Below are 26,111 nucleotides of genomic sequence, written 5' to 3'. Positions count from 1 at the left end.
CCCGCTGGCCGCAGCAGCTGCGTGACACGTCACGTAGCCACCGCGGCCCGTCCCCCAACAGTCCGGCCACGCCTGCGTTGGCCGGACCGCTCCCCCTAAACGGTGGCTTAACGCCGCCGTTCAGCCCCCTCCCACGCAGCGACCGCCTCTGTCTCCGAGGCGATCGCTGGGCACCGACGACTGCCATGCGCCGGCGCACTGTGGCGCCAGCGCATGCGCAGTTCTGACCCGATCGCTGCACTGCGACAAACTGCAGCGAGCGATGGGTCGGAATGACCCCCACTGTGTGCTGGTTTTATCCCTCTCTATATCACTCCATCCAGGCTGTCTGGGATTCTGTGTTATTTTCACTGCTACTGTGTGTGTGTTCTGCTGATAAACATGTCTGGCAAAAAGGCTGTATGTCCACCCAGTAACACAAAGTTCTCACCTACTCCAGGGGAGTCTCTGTTGTGTACACAGTGCAATCTCCCTTCTCAGGGAAGCAGTACACAGGAACCAGAATGGCTGGATTCATTTAAATGGCTGATCTCTATCATCAACTCTGAATTGGCTATTGCCAGGCAGGAAAGATAGTTACTTGAAAAATCTACAGATGATTTATTTTTTTAGCTCAGGCTCCAGACCACAGACTTGCTCCTCAGCCCCCTCTGCTGGTTTCATGGAAACGCACACTACCACATGTACTCCAATCTGACTCTGAAAATGACATGCAAGATTTGGAAGAGGGAGAGGTAGAAATGGACAAAGGTAACTATACTCTGTCTCAGGATGTGGAAGCTCTGATATATTATATTAGGGAAGTCCTGAATATCCCAGATAAGGAGGCAGAGCCTGATTAAGAGTAATTTTATAATGTGAAACCTAAATCTACGACCACATTTCCTGTATCAAAGGAATTAAACACTCTTTTTAAGGAGGCGTGGGTTAATCCTGACAAGAAATTTCAAACCCCTAAGCGGTTGCTAACCTCTTTTCCTTTTTTCCCCTTTTATAGGAAAGTGTGGGTAAATCCCCCTAATGTGGATACCTCAGTATCCAGGCTGTCACGAAAAATTGTACTGCCTGTACCTGGCGCTATCTCCCTGAAAGACCCTGCTGATCGTAAAATTGAAACTACACTCAAATCCATTTACACTACAGTGGGAGTCGCACAGAGGCCCACCATTGCTTGTGGTTGGATCACAAGGGCCATGGTAAAATGGTCTGGTAATATAATTGAGGGGTTTGACACTATGTCGCAGGATGAGATCCTAACTGTACTGCAACATATTCAGGATGCTGCTAACTTCATGAGTGAAGCAATCAAGGAGATAGGCCTTATTAATGCCCACTCCACGGCTATTGCGGTGTCAGCTCGCAGAGACCTATGGCTGCGACAACGGTCAGTGGTTGCTGATTCCAAAAAGGGCGTGGAGAGTCTTCCATTCACGGGAGATGCATTGTTTGGTGAAGAACTAAACAAGTGGATTTCACAAGCAACGGCAGGTAAGTCCACCTATCAGCTGTCTGCAGCTCCTCCGGCTAGATGTTCTTACCCCGGCCTCTCTCTACAGTCCTTTCGTGTGGCCAGATTTAGAGGCAGGGCCAGGGGTGCCTCAAATGCAGCTAGAGGAAATCGAGGTAAATCTCGCAGACCAGAGGCAGTTGGATCAATGGACCAGATTCCGGATCTTCCTCCACGAAGCCCTCCGCGTGCCAGTTAACTCCAGCTGCATGGGGACTTTCAGGTGGATGCTTGACTGCAATATTTTGCCTAGGTTTGGGTGGAGTCCTGCCGGGACCCTTGGGTAAGAGACCTAATATCCCAAGGCTACCGGTTGGAGTTTCAGGCACTCCCTCCTCACAGATTCTTTAGGTCAGACTTACCAGCTTCACATGTAGCACGAGTAACCTTACAGCACGCCATACAAAAACTACTACTAACACAGGTTATTACTCCAGTCCCTCCTCCGAAGCAAGGGATTTTACGCAAGCCTGTTTGTGGTACCGAAACCGGACGGTTCGGTAGGGCTGATCTTGAACCTCAAATCTCTGAACCCGTATCTGCGTGTGTTCAAGTTCAAGGTGGAATCTCTAAAAGCGGTGGTTTCTGGCCTGGAAGAAGAGGAATTCCTGGTATCCCTGGATATCAAGGATGCCTACCTGCACATCCCGATATGGCCCCCTTATTAGGCTTATCTCAGGTTTGTGTTACAAGACCGCCACTTCCAGTTTCGGGCCTTGCCTTTTGGCCTCTCCATGGCACCGACGGTGTTCACAAAAGTTATGGTGGAAATGATGCTACAACTCCGCATGATGGGAGTGAACATCATCCCTTACTTGGACGATCTCCTCATAAAAGCGGTGTCCAGAGAACGACTGTTGCAAAGCATAAACCTGACTACACGTCTTCTTACGGATCATGGGGGTCATTCCGAGTTGATCGCTCGCTGCTGATTTTTGCAGTGCAGCGATCCGGTAAAAAAATGGCAAAAGTGCGCATGCGTATGCCCCGCAATGCGCGCGCATGTCGTACAGGTACAAAGAGCATTGTTGCTGTGCAATGGTTCTAGCGAAGAATCCATTCATACAGCCGATCGCAAGGAGATTGACAGGAAGAGGGCGTTTATGGGTGTCCTCTAACCGTTTTCTGATAGTGGTTGGGGAACCGCAGGTGTGTCCAGGCGTTTGCAGGGCGGGTGTCTGACGTCAATTCCGGGACATCAATCGCTGGATTCATCGCACAGATTAAGTAACTACAGGCGCAGGCGTTCGCACACTTGCAAAGTGAAAATACACTCCCCCGTGGGCGGCGACTATGCATTTGCATGGGTGCTAAAAGTAGCGGATATCACTTTCGCTGAAAGCGAGGATTTCCCTGATATGATGGTTGCAGATATCTCACCTAGTGGAAGGTCGACAGTTCGGAATCCAGTCTTGGATTCTGTTGACAACGGATGCGAGCCTTCGTGGCTGGGGGGCTATGACCCAAGGGGCTCAGTTTCATGGAAGATAGTCGCCCCAAGAGTCTTCTCTTCCAATAAACATTCTGGAACTCAGGGCGATTTTACAGTGCCCATATAGGTCCAGTCAGACAACGCCACAGCGGTGGCGTACATAAACCGATAGGGAGGAACAAAAAGCAGGGCCGCAATGCGAGAGGTGTCAAGGATACTCCTCTGGGCGGAAAACAACGCGCGGGCCATGTCGGCCATATTCATTCCGGAAGTGGACAACTGGGTAACAAACTTCCTCAGTGACACGATCTCATTCCGGGGAAATGGGGCCTTCTCCCTCAGGTGTTTCAACAGCTGGTTCAACAGTGGGGCAACTCAACAAGAAGCTGCGTCGCTACTGTTCCAGGACAAGGGATCCGCAGGCTGCAGTGGTGGACGCTCTGACGGCACGATGGACTCACCAGTTCATCTAGCTAATCCCTACAATTCCTCTCATTCCCAGAGTTCTAAAGAGACTCAAGCGGGAATGCGGTCAAGCAATTCTGATTGCCCCGGATTGGCCTCGCCGGGCCTGGTATGTGGACCTCCTAACCATGTCTCTTGACGAGCCCTGGCCTCTGCTGCTTCTCAAAGATCTTCTTCAGCAAGGGCCGTTCATCTATCCTGACTTACTGCGGCTATGTTTGACGGCATGGAAGTTAAAAGGGATATTCTAGCCTGAAAAGGTCTTCCCTCCAGGGCTTTCTCGACTATGGTCCAAGCCCGGAAGGTGGTCACGTCAAAGCAATACCACCGCATCTGGAAGAAATATGTAACTTGGTGTGAGGGTAGGAAATATTCTACTGTGGACTTTCAACTTGCCCACTTCCTGCTCTTCCTACAGGCAGGCATGGATATGGGCCTGCGGTTAGGCTCAATCAAAGTTCAGATATCGGCCTTGTCCATATTCTTCCAGTGGCAGTTGGCTGTGATTCTGGAGGTACAGACATTCTTAAAAGGTGTCCTTCACACTCAACCACCCTTTTGTCCCTACCACGGCTCCGTGGGATCTCAATTTGATCCTGACCTTTCTCCAGTCGGACTGGTTTTTACCTTTACACAGGGTGTACTTGAAATATTTAACTTGGAAGACTGTCATGTTGCTGGCATTGCCCTCTGCGAGGCGTATGTCAAAATTGGGGGCCTTATCCTGTAAGAGCCCTTATTTGATATGCCCGCACTTTTTGCCTAAAGTGGTATCGGCATTTCACATAAATCGACCGATAGTGGTTCCGGTAGTGTTTGACACGTCGGTTACTCCAAAGTCCTTGGATGTGGTTCGGGCTTTGAAGACTTACAGTACATTAAGAGGACAGCTGTTCACAGAAAAACTGACTCCGAGTCAGTCCTCGGTGAGATTGAGGATGGATTACACAGATTAGAGCATACTGCCTGTGCGCCATTGAAAGAAATCCGCAACTGTGCACCACTGTGGGCATTTGTGGGTGGTAACTGAGCAGCCACCATAAGCGCCGGTATGGTCACCTTGCCCAGTAGGCATCCCAGGCACCGGTCAATCTGTGACCGCATGGAACTGTCCCATCTTGTGATTGTCGTAAGCAGGACTGGATGACTTGTAAAAGAAACTACAGTAGATAGATAGATAGATAGATAGATAGATAGATAGATAGATAGATAGATAGATAGAAAGATAGATAGATAGATGATGCTGTCATGGCAACAAACTGGAACAAAGGTAGTAGGAAGTACAGGAATCAGAGAATCGCTTCTGACACAGGCACCAGGATTAGCTCAAAGACAAGTTGAACTGGCAATGAGCTGGAGTCGGGAATGGTTTAAATAAGGTGCTCTGCACTGGGAATGGATACTGGAATCATGTGAGAAGTCTCTTGCAATAGTGTCAGCTGACCTCAGGCAGGATGGCGGCGCCCATGCAGACCTGGACCACAGGAACAATTTTCTGAAGTTGAAACAACAGTAACATCATGAGATGACTGGCCAGCCAGTAAATCGGCAGCGCAGAGTGTGGTAAGAGGGTTGGAGAACCACAATGTGACACGTAGGTTGGCCACCATGTTCGATCGTAGCGTGTGGACAGAAATTGGGCGCCTGTCCCAGATAGATCTTTTGCACCCAGTATAGGGTGGGTGCATGTTCACATATTAATGATGGCAGTCACGGCTGAAGATGGAAAAACCAGTGTTTGGGATGAAATTCCACCAGCAAATACACAGATGTACAGCACATACGGGCACATTCTAGCATTAGCATAAGCTAGTAAGTAGCCTGCCATGGCCTATTGGAAAGTCCGCTGTGGATGCGTCCGAATCAGGCCCAAAATCTCTTGCAACCATGACGGTTAAAAGCATTACTATATCCATAGCAAACAGCGAGTGAAAAGAAATACAGTATGTTGGATATTTTGCATTGGTGTCTTTTGCACTTAATTTGGCAACATATAGGTAACTTGCCTTACGCTAATTTCTCTCACATCCTAGGGGTTACTGGGATGGTATCAGTACCATGGGGTATAGATTGGGTTCATTGGAGCCTTGGCACTTTAAAAATCTTCAGTGTGTGCTGGCTCCTCCCCTCCTGCAGACTCATTTTAGAAAAATGTGTCCAAGAGGCCGGGTGCACTCTCTGGAGTTTTAGTTTGTTATTTTCGGGCAGCACTGCCTGGCACCAGTCTGCTGCGTCGTGGGACTTAGGGGGAGGAATGAACCAACCTCTTACAGGGTTAATGGTCCGGATCCCCGCTGACAGGACAAAGCTCCTGAGGTGTTGTTTCGCTCACCCCCAGGCTGTGCGTGCACGTCAACAGCATGCTGCCACCCCTAACAGAGCTGAAGACGCTGGTGCAGTGAGTACACAAACCGTGGTCCCGTTAGCGGGTCCCCGGTTACAGTGGTGGCATCAGGGTGTGGCGGGCACTTAGCGCTGCGGGCTGCAGTGCCCGCTGCAGAGACCCACACTGTCGCTGGCACAGAAAGGAGTTTTAACCCCATATTCTGCATTATGGAGATAAAAGCCAGTATAATTATACACAGGGACCACGTGCCATTAAGGGGGCGGGGCTTCCTGGAGAGTGGGACCAGCGGCTCAGTGGCGCCATTTCCTGCTGCATCAGACTCCAGGCTGCATGCAGGGAAGTGCTGCTCCTCCAAGGATCCTCTGAAGTCACCTTAAACTGGTACCAAGGGGGTTTGTAGAAAGGGGGGAGCAATATATTGTCAAACAAACTAGTTACCTTACTAAGACTCTAGTTTATGCCCGGCAAAGCACTGCTTTAGCTGTTGTGGCATATTGGGGGTCATTCCGAGTTGATCGTAACTGTGCTAAATTTAGCACAGCTACGATCGTAAACTCAGACATGCGGGGGGACGCCCAGCACAGGGCTAGCCCGCCCCGCATGTCTGTGCCGGTCCCCCAGCAGCTCCTGCGGCTGGACAGGAGTTACTCATCGCTCCCGCTGGCCGCAGCGGCTGCGTGACACGTCACGTAGCCACCGCGGCCCGTCCCCCAACAGTCCGGCCACGCCTGCGTTGGCCGGACCGCTCCCCCTAAACGGTGGCTTAACGCCGCCGTTCAGCCCCCTCCCACGCAGCGACCGCCTCTGTCTCCGAGGCGATCGCTGGGCACCGACGACTGCCATGCGCCGGCGCACTGTGGCACCAGCGCATGCGCAGTTCCGACCTGTCAAAGTCAGAAAAATGTCTCTATGCACGTTGCCATATTTGCACCGCACACTGGTCCGTGCTGCGCATGCGTACGCTCTCCCGTGAAGGCGCATACCCGCAATAGCGTGCACTCGCAGGCGCGGTATGCGTATTTACGGTAGAGTTTATGTAGTCGTAGCGTGCGACTCATTCGTTACATATTTTCACAATTAATGTAATTTATAGATCATGGTCCCTTTGATAGTTTCTGAAAGTTTGGTTAATATAGAAGGTCCCTGAGCTAAGGAATCCCTCTTTGTATCGTACGAAGGGTCTAACAGGAATCATACAGCAGTGTTTGGTACCCATCGGAAGAGTATTTAATTAGCAATATTCCGGTGTTGGTTTGGAGCGTATTAATCGCTCGTGCGAATAGTTATGGACATAAGAAGTTTATGTCCATTTCTACTATTTACTCATACTCAGGTATGCGGCGGGAAACCTAGTTCCCCACCCACCTGAGCTGTTTGAAATCGTCACAGCCCACCTGTATGAATCAACCTATGACCTTTTGTTATGATGCAGGGCCGAATTCCGACGTCCAATGGACAATGGGATTGTAGGGACTGTAGGATTGCATTGTGTGTGGGGCATAAATAGGCAGGCCGACCACATCCAGCTCTCACTCTTCAACGGTTCTCATTGCTGAAAATCGGGTGCTGGATGTCCAGGCGCATGCGATCGTTTACCCTTGTGCGTAAGTTTCTCTCCGTTATCATTGTCTTTCTGTGAGCCAATTCCTCTCATCTCTCTCCGTCTCTCTCCGTCTCTCTCTCTCTCTTTCCCTTCTCTCTCTCTCTCGTATCTCCCCTAGACTAGTATTGTATTGTATTAGATAGTATTGTTTAGTTCTGTGGTTAGGAAGTCTCAGTTATATTGTAGTGTATCATTTGTACTGTTACCCCCTTTTTACAAGTATACTAGATATAATACAGTTAATAGGCTTTGGAACCTAAACCAGTATCTGTGTATTTTCTATAGTGTTAAGTGTTCACTTGAGCGTCGGTGACGCTCAAGCAGCTTTGTAGTTAGTCAGGTTACACAAGGTTGCACTTACACCCTGTATTCACATTAAGGTATTCTGTGTATTTCTTTGGTATAAGGTTTAGACATAAAGGTATAGCGTTGTGAGCGTCTGCGCCGCTGGTGATCTCCTCGTGGTCTCGAGCGTCCGCTACGCCATAGCGAATCATTACTCTAGTCATAGCCAATAACGTGTCCTGTGATCGCTGGGCCGTGAGCGAACGTGACGCTTGAGCGTCTCGCCTACGGCTGAGCGATCGTTACGCAACTAGCGTACCATTACGGTACTTCTTAAGTAAACAGCGTACAGTGTTCTTAGCTTCATAAAGTGTTGTTTATACGACAAGGGAATTTAGCATTGTCAATTGGGGACTCGTCCTATCCTTCTCATATCTGCACTAGGTAGATCAGCAGACATTATCCATCAGCAAAGGGCGGGATCATATTCATTGCAGTGCTGATTGGATAAGCGTCTGCTTCGCTTAGATAAAGAGTGCTGAAGGAATCCGGGAACCGGAAGTAAGAACAAAACGCTTGTGTCTTTTAAAACTGTTTTATTTCTCTTCTGTCTTGCGTATACACGCACGCATACATTTATCTGCATTTCTTTTTCAAATTTCGTATATCACTATTCCTGTTTGCCAAGTTTTATAGTTGATAGAAAGTGCAAAAAGAGATTTGCTGTTATTTCATAGTAGAGGTAATAGTTAAAGTATAGACCAACACACGGCTTGTCTGGGAGATAAGACAGTCAGTGTGGTGTGCGGTAGATGATCAGGGATCACCTACATTGATAAAGGTAGAAATTGTGTTACGGTGGATCTTTGTTTTGCGCACACGTGTCCCTAACAAAAGACTTGCGTACGCAATCCAAACGGCAGACGCACGCAGCGTACATTACGCAACGTAGCGTCTGGTTACGCCCACGTAGCTCAAGTCACGAAAAGTTGAATTAGCGCAAAGGCGATAAGTAACGCACAGCGGTAAATAACGCGACGCGGTAAATAACGCAAATCTATTTTTGGAAAATCTGAAATTTAGTTTAACAGATCCTGCTCCTAATTAGTAACACTGTTGGACTGAAGACAATTTCTGCGCAGAAATAGATATAGAAACAAAAGTGTACATGTGTTGAGTGAGTGTGGTTTTGTATACAAAAGTTTATATAACTTTAAGGTGGAACCAAAAGGAAAGTCGGGTACTCGTCAAGGGACACACGTGTAAGTGACATATACGGTGGCTAGGGAGGCATCCCTGGTTAAATAATATTTGAGCATTAGAGTATAGCGGACCATAAGGTAACAAGACCAGGAGGTCATAAGGTAACAAGACCAGGAGGTCGTAAGGTACTAAGAGGTCCGCTATAAAAGTCCAGTGGCACAACGCCTGGGGTGTTGGTGCAGAACCCATATAGGCCATAAGCTCTTGCTGAAGGAATCGCGGCCGGAAACATCGATTCCATTGATCTTTCAGTACATGACAAGTAGTGCTTGTGTACTGAACGATTGGACCACACGTAATTGTGTGCAGTAGTTAGTAATCTGACCTAATACCATTAGAGTAAAGTGGTCACAAACGCTATCTGTACATTCTGACGTGATTTGTGTAATTTTTTATTTTTGGAAGGGAAGTTCGCTGGTCACTCAGGAACTATCTAACAACCCCACCTTTACTGGAAAGAGTAAGTGTCCTGCGGGTAACCCTCATATGTTCCAGTAAACTGAAGGTTCCATAGGGGCCCTGTATCGAGTACGCCAGCACCATATCGGTGTGATCAGGTCGTATTGGTCGAGGTGGGCGAGTGAGTGGGGTACTCGGTAAACCGCCACCGCCGGCCTACTGTGGAGTAATTTGGTTGTCTGTAAAGGCTTGCTGAAAACCTTGATACAGAAATCCAAGGAGGACTAAGCAACACCTGCAGACTATGGGGGCCAGTTGCTCAGGTAGGGGGCGATCAACCCTGGTTCAGGTTGATTCTGTGAACCGACCAGTTGGGTCGGCACGATATGTAATGTGTGAAAAATATGGAAGTCACACCGAATCTTTATGTGATGAATGGGAGAGAATGACTGTACAAGACAGGGACAAATTCCCAAGAATAGGTAGCTTCAGTCCAGACGTGTTACAAAATTTAAGGAGGAGGATATGTCTCGTAAAATCAACAAAGAGACGAATTCAGCATCATGATTACTTACAGTTATGGCACCAGGAAGGTGAGATACAGAGAGGTTTGGCTCTGGCGGCGGGATCTGGGGCAGTCAGGAAGCTGATAGCCACAGCTCCACCTCCACCATACATTGCAGGAGAGAAGCTGATTACGGAGAGAAACGCACTGGGTTGTAAAACACAAACTCTTAGTAACCCTGTAAATGTTAATGATGTTAACCAAATAACTCATGCAAGTATTAACCCGTGCAAGATGTACCCTGTTTTGAACCTTCCTCAGGAGTGTGATCAAGAAGAAGATTCGGCAACAATTTCAGCGCTCTCTCTAGCGGCCACCATATCAGAAACCACAGTAGGAACTGCACCACCCACGAGATTAGTTAAGGCCCCTAGCGGAGGGATAGGTGAGGTCGTGTCAACGGGTAAGTACGGCACCATGCATTACACTGAAACAATTGTACCACAACAAGTTGTAGAATCTACGCAGAATGAGGCTGTTAGAATTGCTCCTGTAAAGGTGATAGTAGTTCCCAATGGGAAAACAGATGCATCAGGAGCCACACCCGTCAGGAACATTGCCATGTATTGCCCGTTCACTAGAATGGAATTGAGGACCATAGTGTCTGAATTCCCAGACCCCAGAAAAGATTTAGTGGCAAGCCAAAAATACATCAGGGATCTAGGAAACACTTTAGAGCCCAATAATAAGGATTGGCAGATAGTGCTAAGAGCTTGCTTACCTTCCAATGTCGACTCAGTTAAATTCTTGGCTGATTGTGGACTAGATAAAGATGTACCGCTTACAGATGTGTACGACCAGGATAATGTAAGAAGGATAAATTTACAGCTAAAGGAGTATTTCCCAGCCGTTGTTAAATGGAATAAAATATTTTCCATTAAGCAAAAGGAGTCCAATACACGTGGACTCGGCTACCCCAAGGTTTCATAGATAGTCCAAGTATATTTTCTCAGGCTTTGCATGATTGTTTACAGTCTTTCCAACCAGACAGTGGATCAGTATTGATACAGTATGTGGACGATTTATTACTGTGTTCAGATTCACTGGAAGCATCTCTGAAGGATACGAAACAGCTCCTGTTTCATCTTTCAGACACAGGTCACAAGGTTTCCAAAGACAAGTTACAATTATGCCAAACTAAGGTAAAATATTTGGGACACTGTCTAACACAAGGACTGAGACACCTGACCGCTGATAGAATCCAAGCCATTAGAGACATGACACTGCCACAAACCCAGCAACAGATCAGGACGTTTTTAGGAATGTGTGGGTATTGCCGTAATTGGATCCCAGGGTTTTCCATATTGGCGTTACCTTTGCAGGAAATGGTCTCTTCAAACAAACCTGACCGGATTTCGCATACAGACGAATCCGAAACAGCATTTGAGAGACTCAAACAGTGCCTAACGCAGGCACCAGCACTAGGTATGCCAGACTATGGGAAACCCTTTGAACTATACGGAACAGAAAGTGCTGGGTGCGCAGCAGGTGTACTAACCCAAAAACACGGTGACGCCAGCAGGCCAATTGCATACTACAGCGCCCAGCTAGACACGGTAGCGCGATCCCTCCCCACATGCTTGCGTAGCGTTGCGGCGATAGCATTGCTAGTGACAAAAAGCGAAGATGTCGTGCTAGGCCACAACCTCACAATCCATACACCACATGCGGTATCTGCCTTATTGAATTCTGCCCAAACCAGACACGTCTCATCTGCAAGGTTTACAAGATGGGAATTGGCATTAATGGCCCCAGTAAACATCACCATAAGGAGATGCAGTGCATTAAATCCTGCAACATTTCTCCCAGGTGTGCCTGGTCAGACACAAAGGGTGGAAGGTGAGAGTGATGGGGAAGGAGGATTTAATGCAAAGGGGGATACACATGATTGTATGGAATATTTGACCCAAAATTTTACCGCAAGGCCTGACATCAGTGACAACCCACTGGAAGATGCAGAACTCACGTTCTACACGGACGGTAGTTGTCATAGACAGTCAGACTCGGGAGACTTGTGTACTGGATACGCAGTCGTAGATGACCAAGGCACCATAGAAGCGGAACCGCTAGGCCCACCTCACTCAGCCCAGGTTGCTGAACTGGTCGCCCTAACCAGAGCATGTGAATTGGCTAAGGGTAAGTCAGCCAATATCTACACCGATTCTAGATACGCCTTCGGGGTAGTACATGATTTCGGAGCCCTATGGCGGCTCAGAAATTTCATGACGGCGGCTGGTACACCGATAGCGCATGCAGCTCACATAAAAAGGCTTCTAACAGCGATACAGGAACCCGACAGAGTGGCTGTTATCAAATGTAAAGCACATACATATAGCCAAGACCCAGTATCCCTTGGTAACAGCCGAGCAGACGAAGCCGCAAAGCTTGCAGCTGCTACCCCCATACAGACAGACACCACACAACTGATGGTATTTAATACCATCAACACACAAAAGTTGTGTGAGATGCAGAATTTGTGTTCCACACAGGAAAGAGCAGTCTGGAAGGCAAAGGGATATGGCCAGGAGTCCTCAGGGCTCTGGACGGATGGACATGGTAAACCAGTGGCCCCCAGGGCATACCTTCCATGTCTGGCTGAAGCAGCTCACGGGCTGACTCATCTAGGCAAGGAGGGGATGTGCAAATTGGTAAGAGCATACTGGTGCGCCCCAGGATTCTCCTCTCATGCGAGTAAAAGAGCAATGTCATGCCTTACCTGTCTGAGAAAGAATATTGGAAAAGCAATACCTACAGAACCATCCCATATCCCACCTGCCGGCGGCCCTTTCCAGGTAATACAAATTGACTTCATTCAATTACCCCCATGTCGAAATTTGAAATATGTACTTGTTTGTATAGATGTTTTCTCGAATTGGGTCGAAGCTTTCCCAGCAGCTACAAATACCGCTATGTTTACCGCTAAGAAAATTGTGCAGGAATTTGTATGTAGATATGGTATCCCTAGAATCATTGAAAGTGATAGGGGTACCCATTTTACAGGTGATGTCTTTCAAGGAATGTGTAAGTTGATGGGAATTGATAGCAAGCTGCACACTCCGTACCGTCCACAGGCGAGCGCGAAGGTCGAAAGAGTGAACAGCACTATTAAAAATAAATTGAGTAAAGTAATGGCAGAGACAGGATTGACGTGGCCAGAAGCTTTACCCATTGTTTTGTATAGCATCAGAACCACTCCCAGGTCCCCTCTTAATCTGTCTCCTTTTGAAATCTTGTTTGGTCGACAACCGCATGTCATGATTAACCCTCAGGATGATTTGAAATGTAACAATGAAGTAACTGTAAAGTACTTGATTAACATGAGTAAGCAGTTGAGGAATCAAAATGATAATCTGAAGTTGGTGATTCCTGATTTACCAGATAGTAATTGTCATGACATTGAACCTGGGGATTATGTAATGATACGAAATTTTCTACGCTCAGGTTGTCTTATTGATAGATGGGAAGGACCATACCAGGTCTTATTGACTAGCACCACAGCATTGAAGGTGGCTGAGAGAGAGACTTGGGTCCATTCATCCCACTGCAAAAAGGTTGCTGATCCAGAGAAGTCCCGTGATAAGGAACAGACGGTAGAGGTTGTATCACTGGAGTGTCTGTTCCAGGAGGACTGAGGCGGCACCTGAGCCTTGAAGACCGAAAGCAGTTGTCGACTCCCTTCTCCCTTTTATTGTTTTTCTCCACTTCCCATCCCCTCTTCCTTGAAATTTCTTTTTCCCCCTTCTCATTCTTCTCTATTTCCTCCTCAAAGATGGACTTGCCCCAAGAGACTGTGATCCGGATTTTGATGTTAACCATGATGTTGACCAGAGCAGTCTGTTCCGGCGAGAGTACCATAGAGGTCGAGAGAGGTTCTGGAATGGGTTCCGATTATGATGATGGAGGCGTAGTTTTCCAAGATCAACCAAACCAACAAGCAAAGGCGAGTATCAGAAAACGATCCGATAGAAGAAATTGTGATGGATTGTTAGCTGAAGAAAATTGTATCTGTAGGCTCTGTGATAATCTGGTTGAAGATGGATGCATAAAGAAATGCCAATCTAGTTTTAATATCCATATAGACCGGCATCCATTGAGTGACTATCACTCCTTAGTGGGTAACGTGTTAAACCAAACAGATTGTTGGGTATGCTCTCAAGTACCTCAGGGTCACAGCAAATCAGGGCTAGTACCATTTCCTTTAACGTTAGGGGAGGTACTTGAGCTAAGTGGTGGGAGACCGGTGGACCGGAGGTTTAATATCTCCAGCCCTCCTAGTTTGAAGCTCCACCAATACCATGTGGATAGGTCCCTCTTATGTTTTAATATCTCCAACCCCCGTAAGCCGGGAAATTGGGAAGTGTCATGGAGCAACCTTACCATGACCTTTTCACACAGAGCAGATAGAATGCCTACAGATACAGAGCTCGTACGCCACATAGCCAGTAGAGGAAAATATTTTCGGTATCGATATACCTTAGGAAATAGGATTACTAGAGTTGGAGAGGTATCACCAGGATACTGTGCACATATCGTACAAACTGAAACGTGCATTAGACAGATGGAAGAATTAGGGTCAGGAGATTTCACCTGGAAGGTTTGTAACATGGTCATGTCCTTCTCCGTCCCATATGTTCTCCCCGATGATGCATATTTCATATGCGGGAGAAAGGCGTACAAGTGGCTTGCCCCAAACTCTGAAGGATTGTGTTATATTGGAAAAGTATTGCCTGAAGTGATGACTGTTACACATGACAAAATGAAGGACATACACCGTGGTGCCCAAGCTCCTTATACTCACACTCATTACGAGCACCGAGTTAAAAGACAACTGTCAGAAAGGTTAGAGCATCCGGCCTCTGATCTTATCCATGAATCCACCGGGATTCAGGTTCTGGTAGCGTTAGATTTCACTCGTACCGCTCGGGGAGTGATGAATTATAGATACATTTCCGCACTCGCCAATTTGTTAGATAATATCACTGAAATGTATGATGACACGTTTAGATACACTGGAAGAGAACTTCAAGCGTACAAAACAGAACTAGTTCAGCATAGGATGGTTCTTAATTATCTTACAGCAGTAACAGGCGGATATTGTGTTACATTGGCAACACAGTACGGCATAAAGTGTTGCACGTATATCACCAATAGCACCGAGGATCCGGTAGAGGTCATAGACCAAAAGATGGACGATATTCTCCAATTGAAGTGGGAATTTCGTCGAAAACACAATCTCACCCTTGCTGCTGTAGGTAATGAGCTGACTGGTTGGGTGTCATGGTTGAACCCGCGAAATTGGTTCTCCGGTTTGGGAGACTGGGCTCAAGGAGTCATAATGGATGTTGGAAAGTTTCTACTATGTATCTTGGGTGTCGTTATATCGATTGGATTGATATTTAGATGCGGGCAGGCTTTAATGAGGTGCAAACAAAGTACAAGAGTGATGAGCTTGAGGAGTGAGGAAACTGTAATTAACCTGGATTTGATTTATGACCCAATGATAGAAACCAGGATGTGATGAAAATGCGATTATACGGTCCGTTTCTTTCACCTGTTTCTCTGCTTTTCTCCAAGATACAAAGACCCCCTTGGACGAGGAAGCTGACGAGACGAGATGTATACAGACAACGGATTGACCAAAGAAGAAGATTTGACAACTTTAAATATGGACACTTGATGAACTTTGCCATGGATCCCCAGTTTCCCTAGTACTTTTAAACTCACGCTAGCCCAACATTTTTTGTAAATCTGATGGCTCAGACAAAGCTATTTACTCATGCCCAAGGAGCAATACAGCGCAAAGAAGACGACTCTCAACAGATACCGAACACAACTTCGACGACAGATGTACATTTCCCTGACATAGAATATCATTGCATTTTCCATAAGTGTTCTTTATCTTCATCTCTACAACCCTCAGGTAATGACACACATAGACGATAGGGAATACAGGCACAGATATCAGCAACCACATACCTCCCCCATTCATGTATCATCAACTAAAATGTGCTCCCCATTTTGTTCAAAATCCGAAAAGAGCTCGGTAAAGTTTGACAGCCCATCCACAGACCTGTACCACAGGATAAGAAGGAATTCAAATGTATACTTCGCAATACCTCGAAGCTTGATTTACAACACGTACGGCACGATGATACATGACCCCCCAAACATGGATTCATACACACATGCTTCTGCTATCTCACTAGGTCATACCCTCTTCACACCTTCTCCTCTCTCCTCCCTTACCCAACCATGGAAATCAATTAACCCCTGACTTGCATTTTTCTCCTTAAATGTTTTGTGGCAGTTATTATTGACTGCCAAAGGGTGGACTGTCAAAGTCAGAAAAATGTCTCTATGCACGTTGCCATATTTGCACCGCACACTGGTCCGTGCTGCGCATGCGTACGCTCTCCCGTGAAGGCGCATACCCGCAATAGCGTGCACTCGCAGGCGCGGTATGCGTATTTACGGTAGAGTTTATGTAGTCGTAGCGTGCGACTCATTCGTTACATATTTTCACAATTAATGTAATTTATAGATCATGGTCCCTTTGATAGTTTCTGAAAGTTTGGTTAATATAGAAGGTCCCTGAGCTAAGGAATCCCTCTTTGTATCGTACGAAGGGTCTAACAGGAATCATACAGCAGTGTTTGGTACCCATCGGAAGAGTATTTAATTAGCAATATTCCGGTGTTGGTTTGGAGCGTATTAATCGCTCGTGCGAATAGTTATGGACATAAGAAGTTTATGTCCATTTCTACTATTTACTCATACTCAGGTATGCGGCGGGAAACCTAGTTCCCCACCCACCTGAGCTGTTTGAAATCGTCACAGCCCACCTGTATGAATCAACCTATGACCTTTTGTTATGATGCAGGGCCGAATTCCGACGTCCAATGGACAATGGGATTGTAGGGACTGTAGGATTGCATTGTGTGTGGGGCATAAATAGGCAGGCCGACCACATCCAGCTCTCACTCTTCAACGGTTCTCATTGCTGAAAATCGGGTGCTGGATGTCCAGGCGCATGCGATCGTTTACCCTTGTGCGTAAGTTTCTCTCCGTTATCATTGTCTTTCTGTGAGCCAATTCCTCTCATCTCTCTCCGTCTCTCTCCGTCTCTCTCTCTCTCTTTCCCTTCTCTCTCTCTCTCGTATCTCCCCTAGACTAGTATTGTATTGTATTAGATAGTATTGTTTAGTTCTGTGGTTAGGAAGTCTCAGTTATATTGTAGTGTATCATTTGTACTGTTACCCCCTTTTTACAAGTATACTAGATATAATACAGTTAATAGGCTTTGGAACCTAAACCAGTATCTGTGTATTTTCTATAGTGTTAAGTGTTCACTTGAGCGTCGGTGATGCTCAAGCAGCTTTGTAGTTAGTCAGGTTACACAAGGTTGCACTTACACCCTGTATTCACATTAAGGTATTCTGTGTATTTCTTTGGTATAAGGTTTAGACATAAAGGTATAGCGTTGTGAGCGTCTGCGCCGCTGGTGATCTCCTCGTGGTCTCGAGCGTCCGCTACGCCATAGCGAATCATTACTCTAGTCATAGCCAATAACGTGTCCTGTGATCGCTGGGCCGTGAGCGAACGTGACGCTTGAGCGTCTCGCCTACGGCTGAGCGATCGTTACGCAACTAGCGTACCATTACGGTACTTCTTAAGTAAACAGCGTACAGTGTTCTTAGCTTCATAAAGGGTTGTTTATACGACAAGGGAATTTAGCATTGTCAGACCCGATCGCTGCACTGCGACAAACTGCAGCGAGCGATGGGTCGGAATGACCCCCACTGTGTGCTGGTTTTATCCCTCTCTATATCACTCCATCCAGGCTGTCTGGGATTCTGTGTTATTTTCACTGCTACTGTGTGTGTGTTCTGCTGATAAACATGTCTGGCAAAAAGGCTGTATGTCCACCCAGTAACACAAAGTTCTCACCTACTCCAGGGGAGTCTCTGTTGTGTACACAGTGCAATCTCCCTTCTCAGGGAAGCAGTACACAGGAACCAGAATGGCTGGATTCATTTAAATGGCTGATCTCTATCATCAACTCTGAATTGGCTATTGCCAGGCAGGAAAGATAGTTACTTGAAAAATCTACAGATGATTTATTTTTTTAGCTCAGGCTCCAGACCACAGACTTGCTCCTCAGCCCCCTCTGCTGGTTTCATGGAAACGCACACTACCACATGTACTCCAATCTGACTCTGAAAATGACATGCAAGATTTGGAAGAGGGAGAGGTAGAAATGGACAAAGGTAACTATACTCTGTCTCAGGATGTGGAAGCTCTGATATATTATATTAGTGAAGTCCTGAATATCCCAGATAAGGAGGCAGAGCCTGATTAAGAGTAATTTTATAATGTGAAACCTAAATCTACGACCACATTTCCTGTATCAAAGGAATTAAACACTCTTTTTAAGGAGGCGTGGGTTAATCCTGACAAGAAATTTCAAACCCCTAAGCGGTTGCTAACCTCTTTTCCTTTTTTCCCCTTTTATAGGAAAGTGTGGGTAAATCCCCCTAATGTGGATACCTCAGTATCCAGGCTGTCACGAAAAATTGTACTGCCTGTACCTGGCGCTATCTCCCTGAAAGACCCTGCTGATCGTAAAATTGAAACTACACTCAAATCCATTTACACTACAGTGGGAGTCGCACAGAGGCCCACCATTGCTTGTGGTTGGATCACAAGGGCCATGGTAAAATGGTCTGGTAATATAATTGAGGGGTTTGACACTATGTCGCAGGATGAGATCCTAACTGTACTGCAACATATTTAGGATGCTGCTAACTTCATGAGTGAAGCAATCAAGGAGATAGGCCTTATTAATGCCCACTCCACGGCTATTGCGGTGTCAGCTCGCAGAGACCTATGGCTGCGACAACGGTCAGTGGTTGCTGATTCCAAAAAGGGCGTGGAGAGTCTTCCATTCACGGGAGATGCATTGTTTGGTGAAGAACTAAACAAGTGGATTTCACAAGCAACGGCAGGTAAGTCCACCTATCAGCTGTCTGCAGCTCCTCCGGCTAGATGTTCTTACCCCGGCCTCTCTCTACAGTCCTTTCGTGTGGCCAGATTTAGAGGCAGGGCCAGGGGTGCCTCAAATGCAGCTAGAGGAAATCGAGGTAAATCTCGCAGACCAGAGGCAGTTGGATCAATGGACCAGATTCCGGATCTTCCTCCACGAAGCCCTCCGCGTGCCAGTTAACTCCAGCTGCATGGGGACTTTCAGGTGGATGCTTGACTGCAATATTTTGCCTAGGTTTGGGTGGAGTCCTGCCGGGACCCTTGGGTAAGAGACCTAATATCCCAAGGCTACCGGTTGGAGTTTCAGGCACTCCCTCCTCACAGATTCTTCAGGTCAGACTTACCAGCTTCACATGTAGCACGAGTAACCTTACAGCACGCCATACAAAAACTACTACTAACACAGGTTATTACTCCAGTCCCTCCTCCGAAGCAAGGGATTTTACGCAAGCCTGTTTGTGGTACCGAAACCGGACGGTTCGGTAGGGCTGATCTTGAACCTCAAATCTCTGAACCCGTATCTGCGTGTGTTCAAGTTCAAGGTGGAATCTCTAAAAGCGGTGGTTTCTGGCCTGGAAGAAGAGAAATTCCTGGTATCCCTGGATATCAAGGATGCCTACCTGCACATCCCGATATGGCCCCCTTATTAGGCTTATCTCAGGTTTGTGTTACAAGACCGCCACTTCCAGTTTCGGGCCTTGCCTTTTGGCCTCTCCATGGCACCGACGGTGTTCACAAAAGTTATGGTGGAAATGATGCTACAACTCCGCATGATGGGAGTGAACATCATCCCTTACTTGGACGATCTCCTCATAAAAGCGGTGTCCAGAGAACGACTGTTGCAAAGCATAAACCTGACTACACGTCTTCTTATGGATCATGGGGGTCATTCCGAGTTGATCGCTCGCTGCTGATTTTTGCAGTGCAGCGATCCGGTAAAAAAATGGCAAAAGTGCGCATGCGTATGCCCCGCAATGCGCGCGCATGTCGTACAGGTACAAAGAGCATTGTTGCTGTGCAATGGTTCTAGCGAAGAATCCATTCATACAGCCGATCGCAAGGAGATTGACAGGAAGAGGGCGTTTATGGGTGTCCTCTAACCGTTTTCTGATAGTGGTTGGGGAACCGCAGGCGTGTCCAGGCGTTTGCAGGGCGGGTGTCTGACGTCAATTCCGGGACATCCATCGCTGGATTCATCGCGCAGGATAAGTAACTACAGGCGCAGGCGTTCGCACACTTGCAAAGTGAAAATACACTCCCCCGTGGGCGGCGACTATGCATTTGCATGGGTGCTAAAAGTAGCGGATATCACTTTCGCTGAAAGCGAGGATTTCCCTGATATGATGGTTGCAGATATCTCACCTAGTGGAAGGTCGACAGTTCGGAATCCAGTCTTGGATTCTGTTGACAACGGATGCGAGCCTTCGTGGCTGGGGGGCTGTGACCCAAGGGGCTCAGTTTCATGGAAGATAGTCGCCCCAAGAGTCTTCTCTTCCAATAAACATTCTGGAACTCAGGGCGATTTTACAGTGCCCATATAGGTCCAGTCAGACAACGCCACAGCGGTGGCGTACATAAACCGATAGGGAGGAACAAAAAGCAGGGCCGCAATGCGAGAGGTGTCAAGGATACTCCTCTGGGCGGAAAACAACGCGCGGGCCATGTCGGCCATATTCATTCCGGAAGTGGACAACTGGGTAACAAACTGCCTCAGTGACACGATCTCATTCCGGGGAAATGGGGCCTTCTCCCTCAGGTGTTTCAACAGCTGGTTCAACAGTGGGGCAACTCAACAAGAAGCTGCGTCGCTACTGTTCCAGGACAAGGGATCCGCAGGCTGCAGTGGTGGACGCTCTGACGGCACGATGGACTCACCAGTTCATCTAGCTAATCCCTACAATTCCTCTCATTCCCAGAGTTCTAAAGAGACTCAAGCGGTAATGCGGTCAAGCAATTCTGATTGCCCCGGATTGGCCTCGCCGGGCCTGGTATGTGGACCTCCTAACCATGTCTCTTGACGAGCCCTGGCCTCTGCTGCTTCTCAAAGATCTTCTTCAGCAAGGGCCGTTCATCTATCCTGACTTACTGCGGCTATGTTTGACGGCATGGAAGTTAAAAGGGATATTCTAGCCTGAAAAGGTCTTCCCTCCAGGGCTTTCTCGACTATGGTCCAAGCCCGGAAGGTGGTCACGTCAAAGCAATACCACCGCATCTGGAAGAAATATGTAACTTGGTGTGAGGGTAGGAAATATTCTACTGTGGACTTTCAACTTGCCCATTTCCTGCTCTTCCTACAGGCAGGCATGGATATGGGCCTGCGGTTAGGCTCAATCAAAGTTCAGATATCGGCCTTGTCCATATTCTTCCAGTGGCAGTTGGCTGTGATTCTGGAGGTACAGACATTCTTAAAAGGTGTCCTTCACACTCAACCACCCTTTTGTCCCTACCACGGCTCCGTGGGATCTCAATTTGATCCTGACCTTTCTCCAGTCGGACTGGTTTTTACCTTTACACAGGGTGTACTTGAAATATTTAACTTGGAAGACTGTCATGTTGCTGGCATTGCCCTCTGCGAGGCGTATGTCAAAATTGGGGGCCTTATCCTGTAAGAGCCCTTATTTGATATGCCCGCACTTTTTGCCTAAAGTGGTATCGGCATTTCACATAAATCGACCGATAGTGGTTCCGGTAGTGTTTCACACGTCGGTTACTCCAAAGTCCTTGGATGTGGTTCGGGCTTTGAAGACTTACAGTACATTAAGAGGACAGCTGTTCACAGGAAAACTGACTCACTTTTTGTTCTCTACGACGCTACCAAGATTGGATGTCCTGCTTCCAAGCAGTCCATTGTTCATTGGATCCATTTGACTATCCAACAGGCTTACTCTTCGGCAGCATTGCCACTGCCTAGTTCTATTCAGGCCCACTCTACTAGGTTGGTGGGTTCTTCCTGGGCGGCTGGCCGTGGTGTCTCGGCTTTACAGTTGTACCGAGCAGCTACTTGGTCTGGTTCGAACACTTTTGTGAAGTTCTACAAGTTCGATACCTTGGCCAGTGAAGACCTTCAGTTTGGTCAATCGGTTTTGCAGGGGACCCAGCACTCTCCCACCCGTTCTGGGAGCTTTAGGACTTCCCCATGGTACTGATACCATCCCAGTATCCCCTAGGATGTTAGAGAAAATAGGAATTTAATACCTACCGGTAATTCCTTTTCTCGTAGTCCGTAAGGGATACTGGGTGCCCGCCTCAGTGCTTCGTGTTTTCCTGCCTACCTTGTTGGAAGTTTCTTGGTTGGGTCTGCTGTTGCTGTCCCTGTTCCTGGTCTGGTTAGCGTTGCTATCCTTGCTTCTGTTGTGTGTTGGGTCGTTGCCTCACCACTGTTTTTATCTATTTTCCTTCTCTCAAAGTATGTCCATCTCCTTGGGCACAGTTTTCCTAGACTGAGTCTGCAGGAGGGGCATAGAGGTTAGGAGCCAGCACACACTGAAGATTTTTAAAGTGCCAAGGCTCCAATGGACCCAATCTATACCCCATGGTACTGATACCATCCCAGTATCCCCTACGGACTACGAGAAAAGGAATTACCGGTAAGTATTAAATTCATATTTTTGTCCCTTCAATCTTTAGGGTAGAATTAATATGCAAGGGCCAAGCACAACATGTCAAATGTTTTACCTCTCTTTTAGTGTTCACGCTAGCAGGGCACCGCCTGATTTGTTTAGGGCAAAATCCGCCCTGCCCTTTCTGCGGCACCCTGCTAGAACAGCCGCCTGCTTCCTGCCCTCCCAGCGTGTAAAGATGCCGTGCACATGCGCGCGGCATCCATTCACGCTGTGAGAGAGCTTGGGGGAAGCCCAGCACCTGCACGCCCCCAACAGTGACGCCGCCGGCCGCCCATGCCCCCTGTTTTAACGTCTGTGGGCTCAACCGCCCACTATTATGATGCAAAATGGCCACACACCCTATTTGCATGACCATGCCCCTTTTTCATCGCGTGCGCACACGCTTGTGCCCCACTCAATCCGGTGCCCTGCCCTGCCTGAATTCTAGAGTGAACACTATCTTTGATTGTGTGATACATAGCTGGGCCCATAGGCGTTTCTATCATGGGTGCAATGTGTGCGGTGCACATGGGCCCCTGGGTCCAGGGGGGCCCACACCACACACATTGCGCCCATATTTTAATACTCACCTCTTCAGAATCCAGCGTCGGACGCTGCAGCTGTTGCGGCAAAAAATCACTTAAATAATGGCTGCCACGCACAGGCAGTACAATTTTTTTCTCCAGAACAAGGGCCCTCATTCCGAGTTGTTCGCTCGCTAGCTGCTTTTAGCAGCATTGCACACGCTAGGCCGCCGCCCTTTGGGAGTGTATCTTAGCTTAGCAGAATTGCGAACGAAAGGTTAGCAGAATTGCTACTAAATAATTCCTTGCAGTTTCTGAGTAGCTCCAGACCTACTCCTAGATTGCGATCACCTCAGTCCGTTTAGTTCCTGGTTTGACGTCACAAACACGCCCTGCGTTCGGCCAGCCACTCCCCCATTTCTCCAGCCACTCCTGCGTTTTTATCTGGAATGCCTGCGTTTTTTAGCACACTCCCTGAAAACGCTCAGTTGCCTCTCAGAAACACCCACTTCCTGTCAATCACACTACGATCACTCGAGCGATGAAAAAACGTCGGTCGGCCGTGTGTAAATCTACTAAGTTTTGTGTGAAAGTACTTAGCGCATGCGCGATGCGTACCATACGCATGCGCATTTTCCCCCTAATCGCTGCGTTGCGAAAATCGGCAACGAGCGAACAACTCGGAATGACCACCATGGAGGGCACCATGTTTCCGGAGAACTGCACATGCGCAATAGACTCCGCCTGCGGCGCCGTGGAGAGGAGGGCGCCCACCTGGAGCCTGCACACGCGCCCCCTCCTCTCTTAAGACACCCCTGGCTTGGCCTCACAATAAAATCTGCATAAAGGACCAACTGTGCCTCTCTGGCTTCCCATGCTCCTGCTCTGCTCTTGAGACAGAGCACAGTCTGGTTGTCTAGAGTATGATTTCCCTGCACGCACATTCGCAAAACTTCCCTCAACGCCATGAACATCAGCTTTGCATGTGGCTCTGATTCATGCTCATCTCCCAGAACACAGGTATCTAACTACCGCTGGTGCCATGTTTTTTAGCTGATGCTGCAAGATTAGGTTTCCATCAAATGGTTAACCATCAATGGTCTCCATGGATAGCCTTTCCATTGATGGTAGGAATCCTTCAACAGAAACCAATCAATGGTCACCACTAGTGGCAACATGTGATGGGTGGAGCCACTTGGAGACATGGGCCCTCATTCAGAGTTGATCGCTCGCTAGCTACTTTTAGCAGCCGTGCAAACGCTTAGTCGCCGCCCACGGGGGAGTGTATTTTCACTTTGCAGAAGTGCGAACACCTGTGCGGCTGAAAGCGTCGCTAGAACCTGTGCAAAACCACAATGCTCTTTGTACCCGTACGTCGTGCGTGCGCATTGTGGTTCATGCGCAGTTTTGCAGTTTTTTTAAATGATCGCTACACAGCGAACAACGGCAGCTAGCGATCAACTCGGAATGACCCCCATAGGGTGGTGCTTTGAAATATATAAGAAGGGGAAGAGATTAGCACCGTGCAACTCAAAAAACCTGCCAATTCACCATTGGCTCTCTGCCAACTATGGCGGAGAAACAACAGACCACCACCATTGATGGCAAAGCCATCAAGCATTGATAGCAAACCATTGATATTTGCAAACCACCAATGGTCATTGGCCAACTCCATGCAAGATCTGAAGAGAGAAGGGGAATATACACTGCACATGTGAATATACTGTACTTATAGGCTTTTCATGTGCAATGTGTTCTATTTATGAATGTATAACCAAAGTCATTTTATTTTGTTTGCAGTTAACATTTCTGCTATATCATCCCCTTAACACATACCATCATTGTTCTAATAGGTAAAGGGGTATGTTCTTGGCAACAGTGAGGGGATACGGTCATTAGGTCGACACCACTTAGGTCGACAGTCATTAGGTCGACAACTATTGGTCGACATGCATTAGGTCGACAGGGTCACTAGATCAACATGGTCATTAGGTTGACATGTACTAGGTCAACAGTTCAAAAGGTAGACATGAGTTTTTCACATTTATTTTCAATTTTTGGACTTTTTCATACTTTATGGTCCACGTGGACTACGATTGGGAATAGTAACCTGTGCTGAGCGCAACGGCAGCAGAGCCCGAAGCATGGCGAGCCATGCGAGGGGACACGCTGCACTGATTGGGGTTCCCGGTCACTCTACAAAGAAAGCAACACCAAAAAAAGTTTTTTAAAAAACTCATGTTGACCTTTTGACCTGCCGACCTAATGACCATGTCGACCTAGTGACCCAGTCGACCTAATGCTTGTTGCCCAATAGTGGTCGACCTACTGACTGTCGACCTAACTTGTGTCGAACCAACAACTCATACCCATAGTGAGTGTGTGAAAAAGATCTTAGGAGCACTGGCAGAGATAGACAACCAATGTTGCTGGCAGAGCATGCTGGAACTTGGAGATCTTCATGGTGCCTAGGCCTGCTTTAAAGCTTGGATTATACTCAGTGACATCTAATTTCTTTCTTCTCTTTCCTCTCCCACATTCCAGCTCTCTATGTCACATACCAGATGGTAGATCCTCAAGCTTTTGGAGCTTACGCCCCCTATGCCATGTGCCTGCTCAGCACCTATGAGCTGTTCCTGAATGCCCTCAATGGCCCAGCCAACTACAGTGTCTACAACCCAACTATGTACAGTCCCATCTACAGCTCGTTCAGCGTCATCGCATTTCTTCTGATGTTTAACCTGCTCATCGCCATTATGGGGGACACGCAAGGAGACATGGCTAAAAAGAAGGATGAACTGTGGAAGGCACAGGTGAGGTGTTTGGAATACCATTTGTGGAGTCTTGTGCTCTGGAGAAACTACTGTTACCAATAAGGTAGCACTGAACAATGTCTAGATTGTTAGCTCTGTTGCTAGCAGTGGCCACCTTTCCCTTTGTTTCCATGTCTGCACTTATTTTGTCCACCTTGTATGCCCCTGTTTTACTTACTGTATGCTCTGTTTCCCCCACCTTCTAATAATAATAATAATAATAATAATAATTGCAGTATCTGGTAAAAATAAATATGGAATTGT

At 47.5% G+C, this 26,111-nt stretch overlaps 1 protein-coding gene across 1 annotated transcript in view; it reads left to right on the top strand.

The window, feature by feature from the left end:
- LOC135056861 (transient receptor potential cation channel subfamily V member 6-like) overlaps positions 1 to 26,111 on the top strand; it is a 168,738-nt gene that overhangs the window by 115,794 nt on the left and 26,833 nt on the right. Inside the window, exon 13 of the mRNA XM_063962535.1 lies at positions 25,579 to 25,847. Within this exon, the coding sequence (XP_063818605.1) occupies positions 25,579 to 25,847 (269 nt within the window). The remainder of the gene's footprint in view (positions 1 to 25,578; positions 25,848 to 26,111) is intronic.

The sequence above is a fragment of the Pseudophryne corroboree genome, chromosome 3, assembly GCF_028390025.1.
Source record: "Pseudophryne corroboree isolate aPseCor3 chromosome 3, aPseCor3.hap2, whole genome shotgun sequence".
Lineage (NCBI taxonomy): Eukaryota > Metazoa > Chordata > Amphibia > Anura > Myobatrachidae > Pseudophryne > Pseudophryne corroboree.
This window is presented reverse-complemented; position numbering and strand designations above follow the sequence as displayed.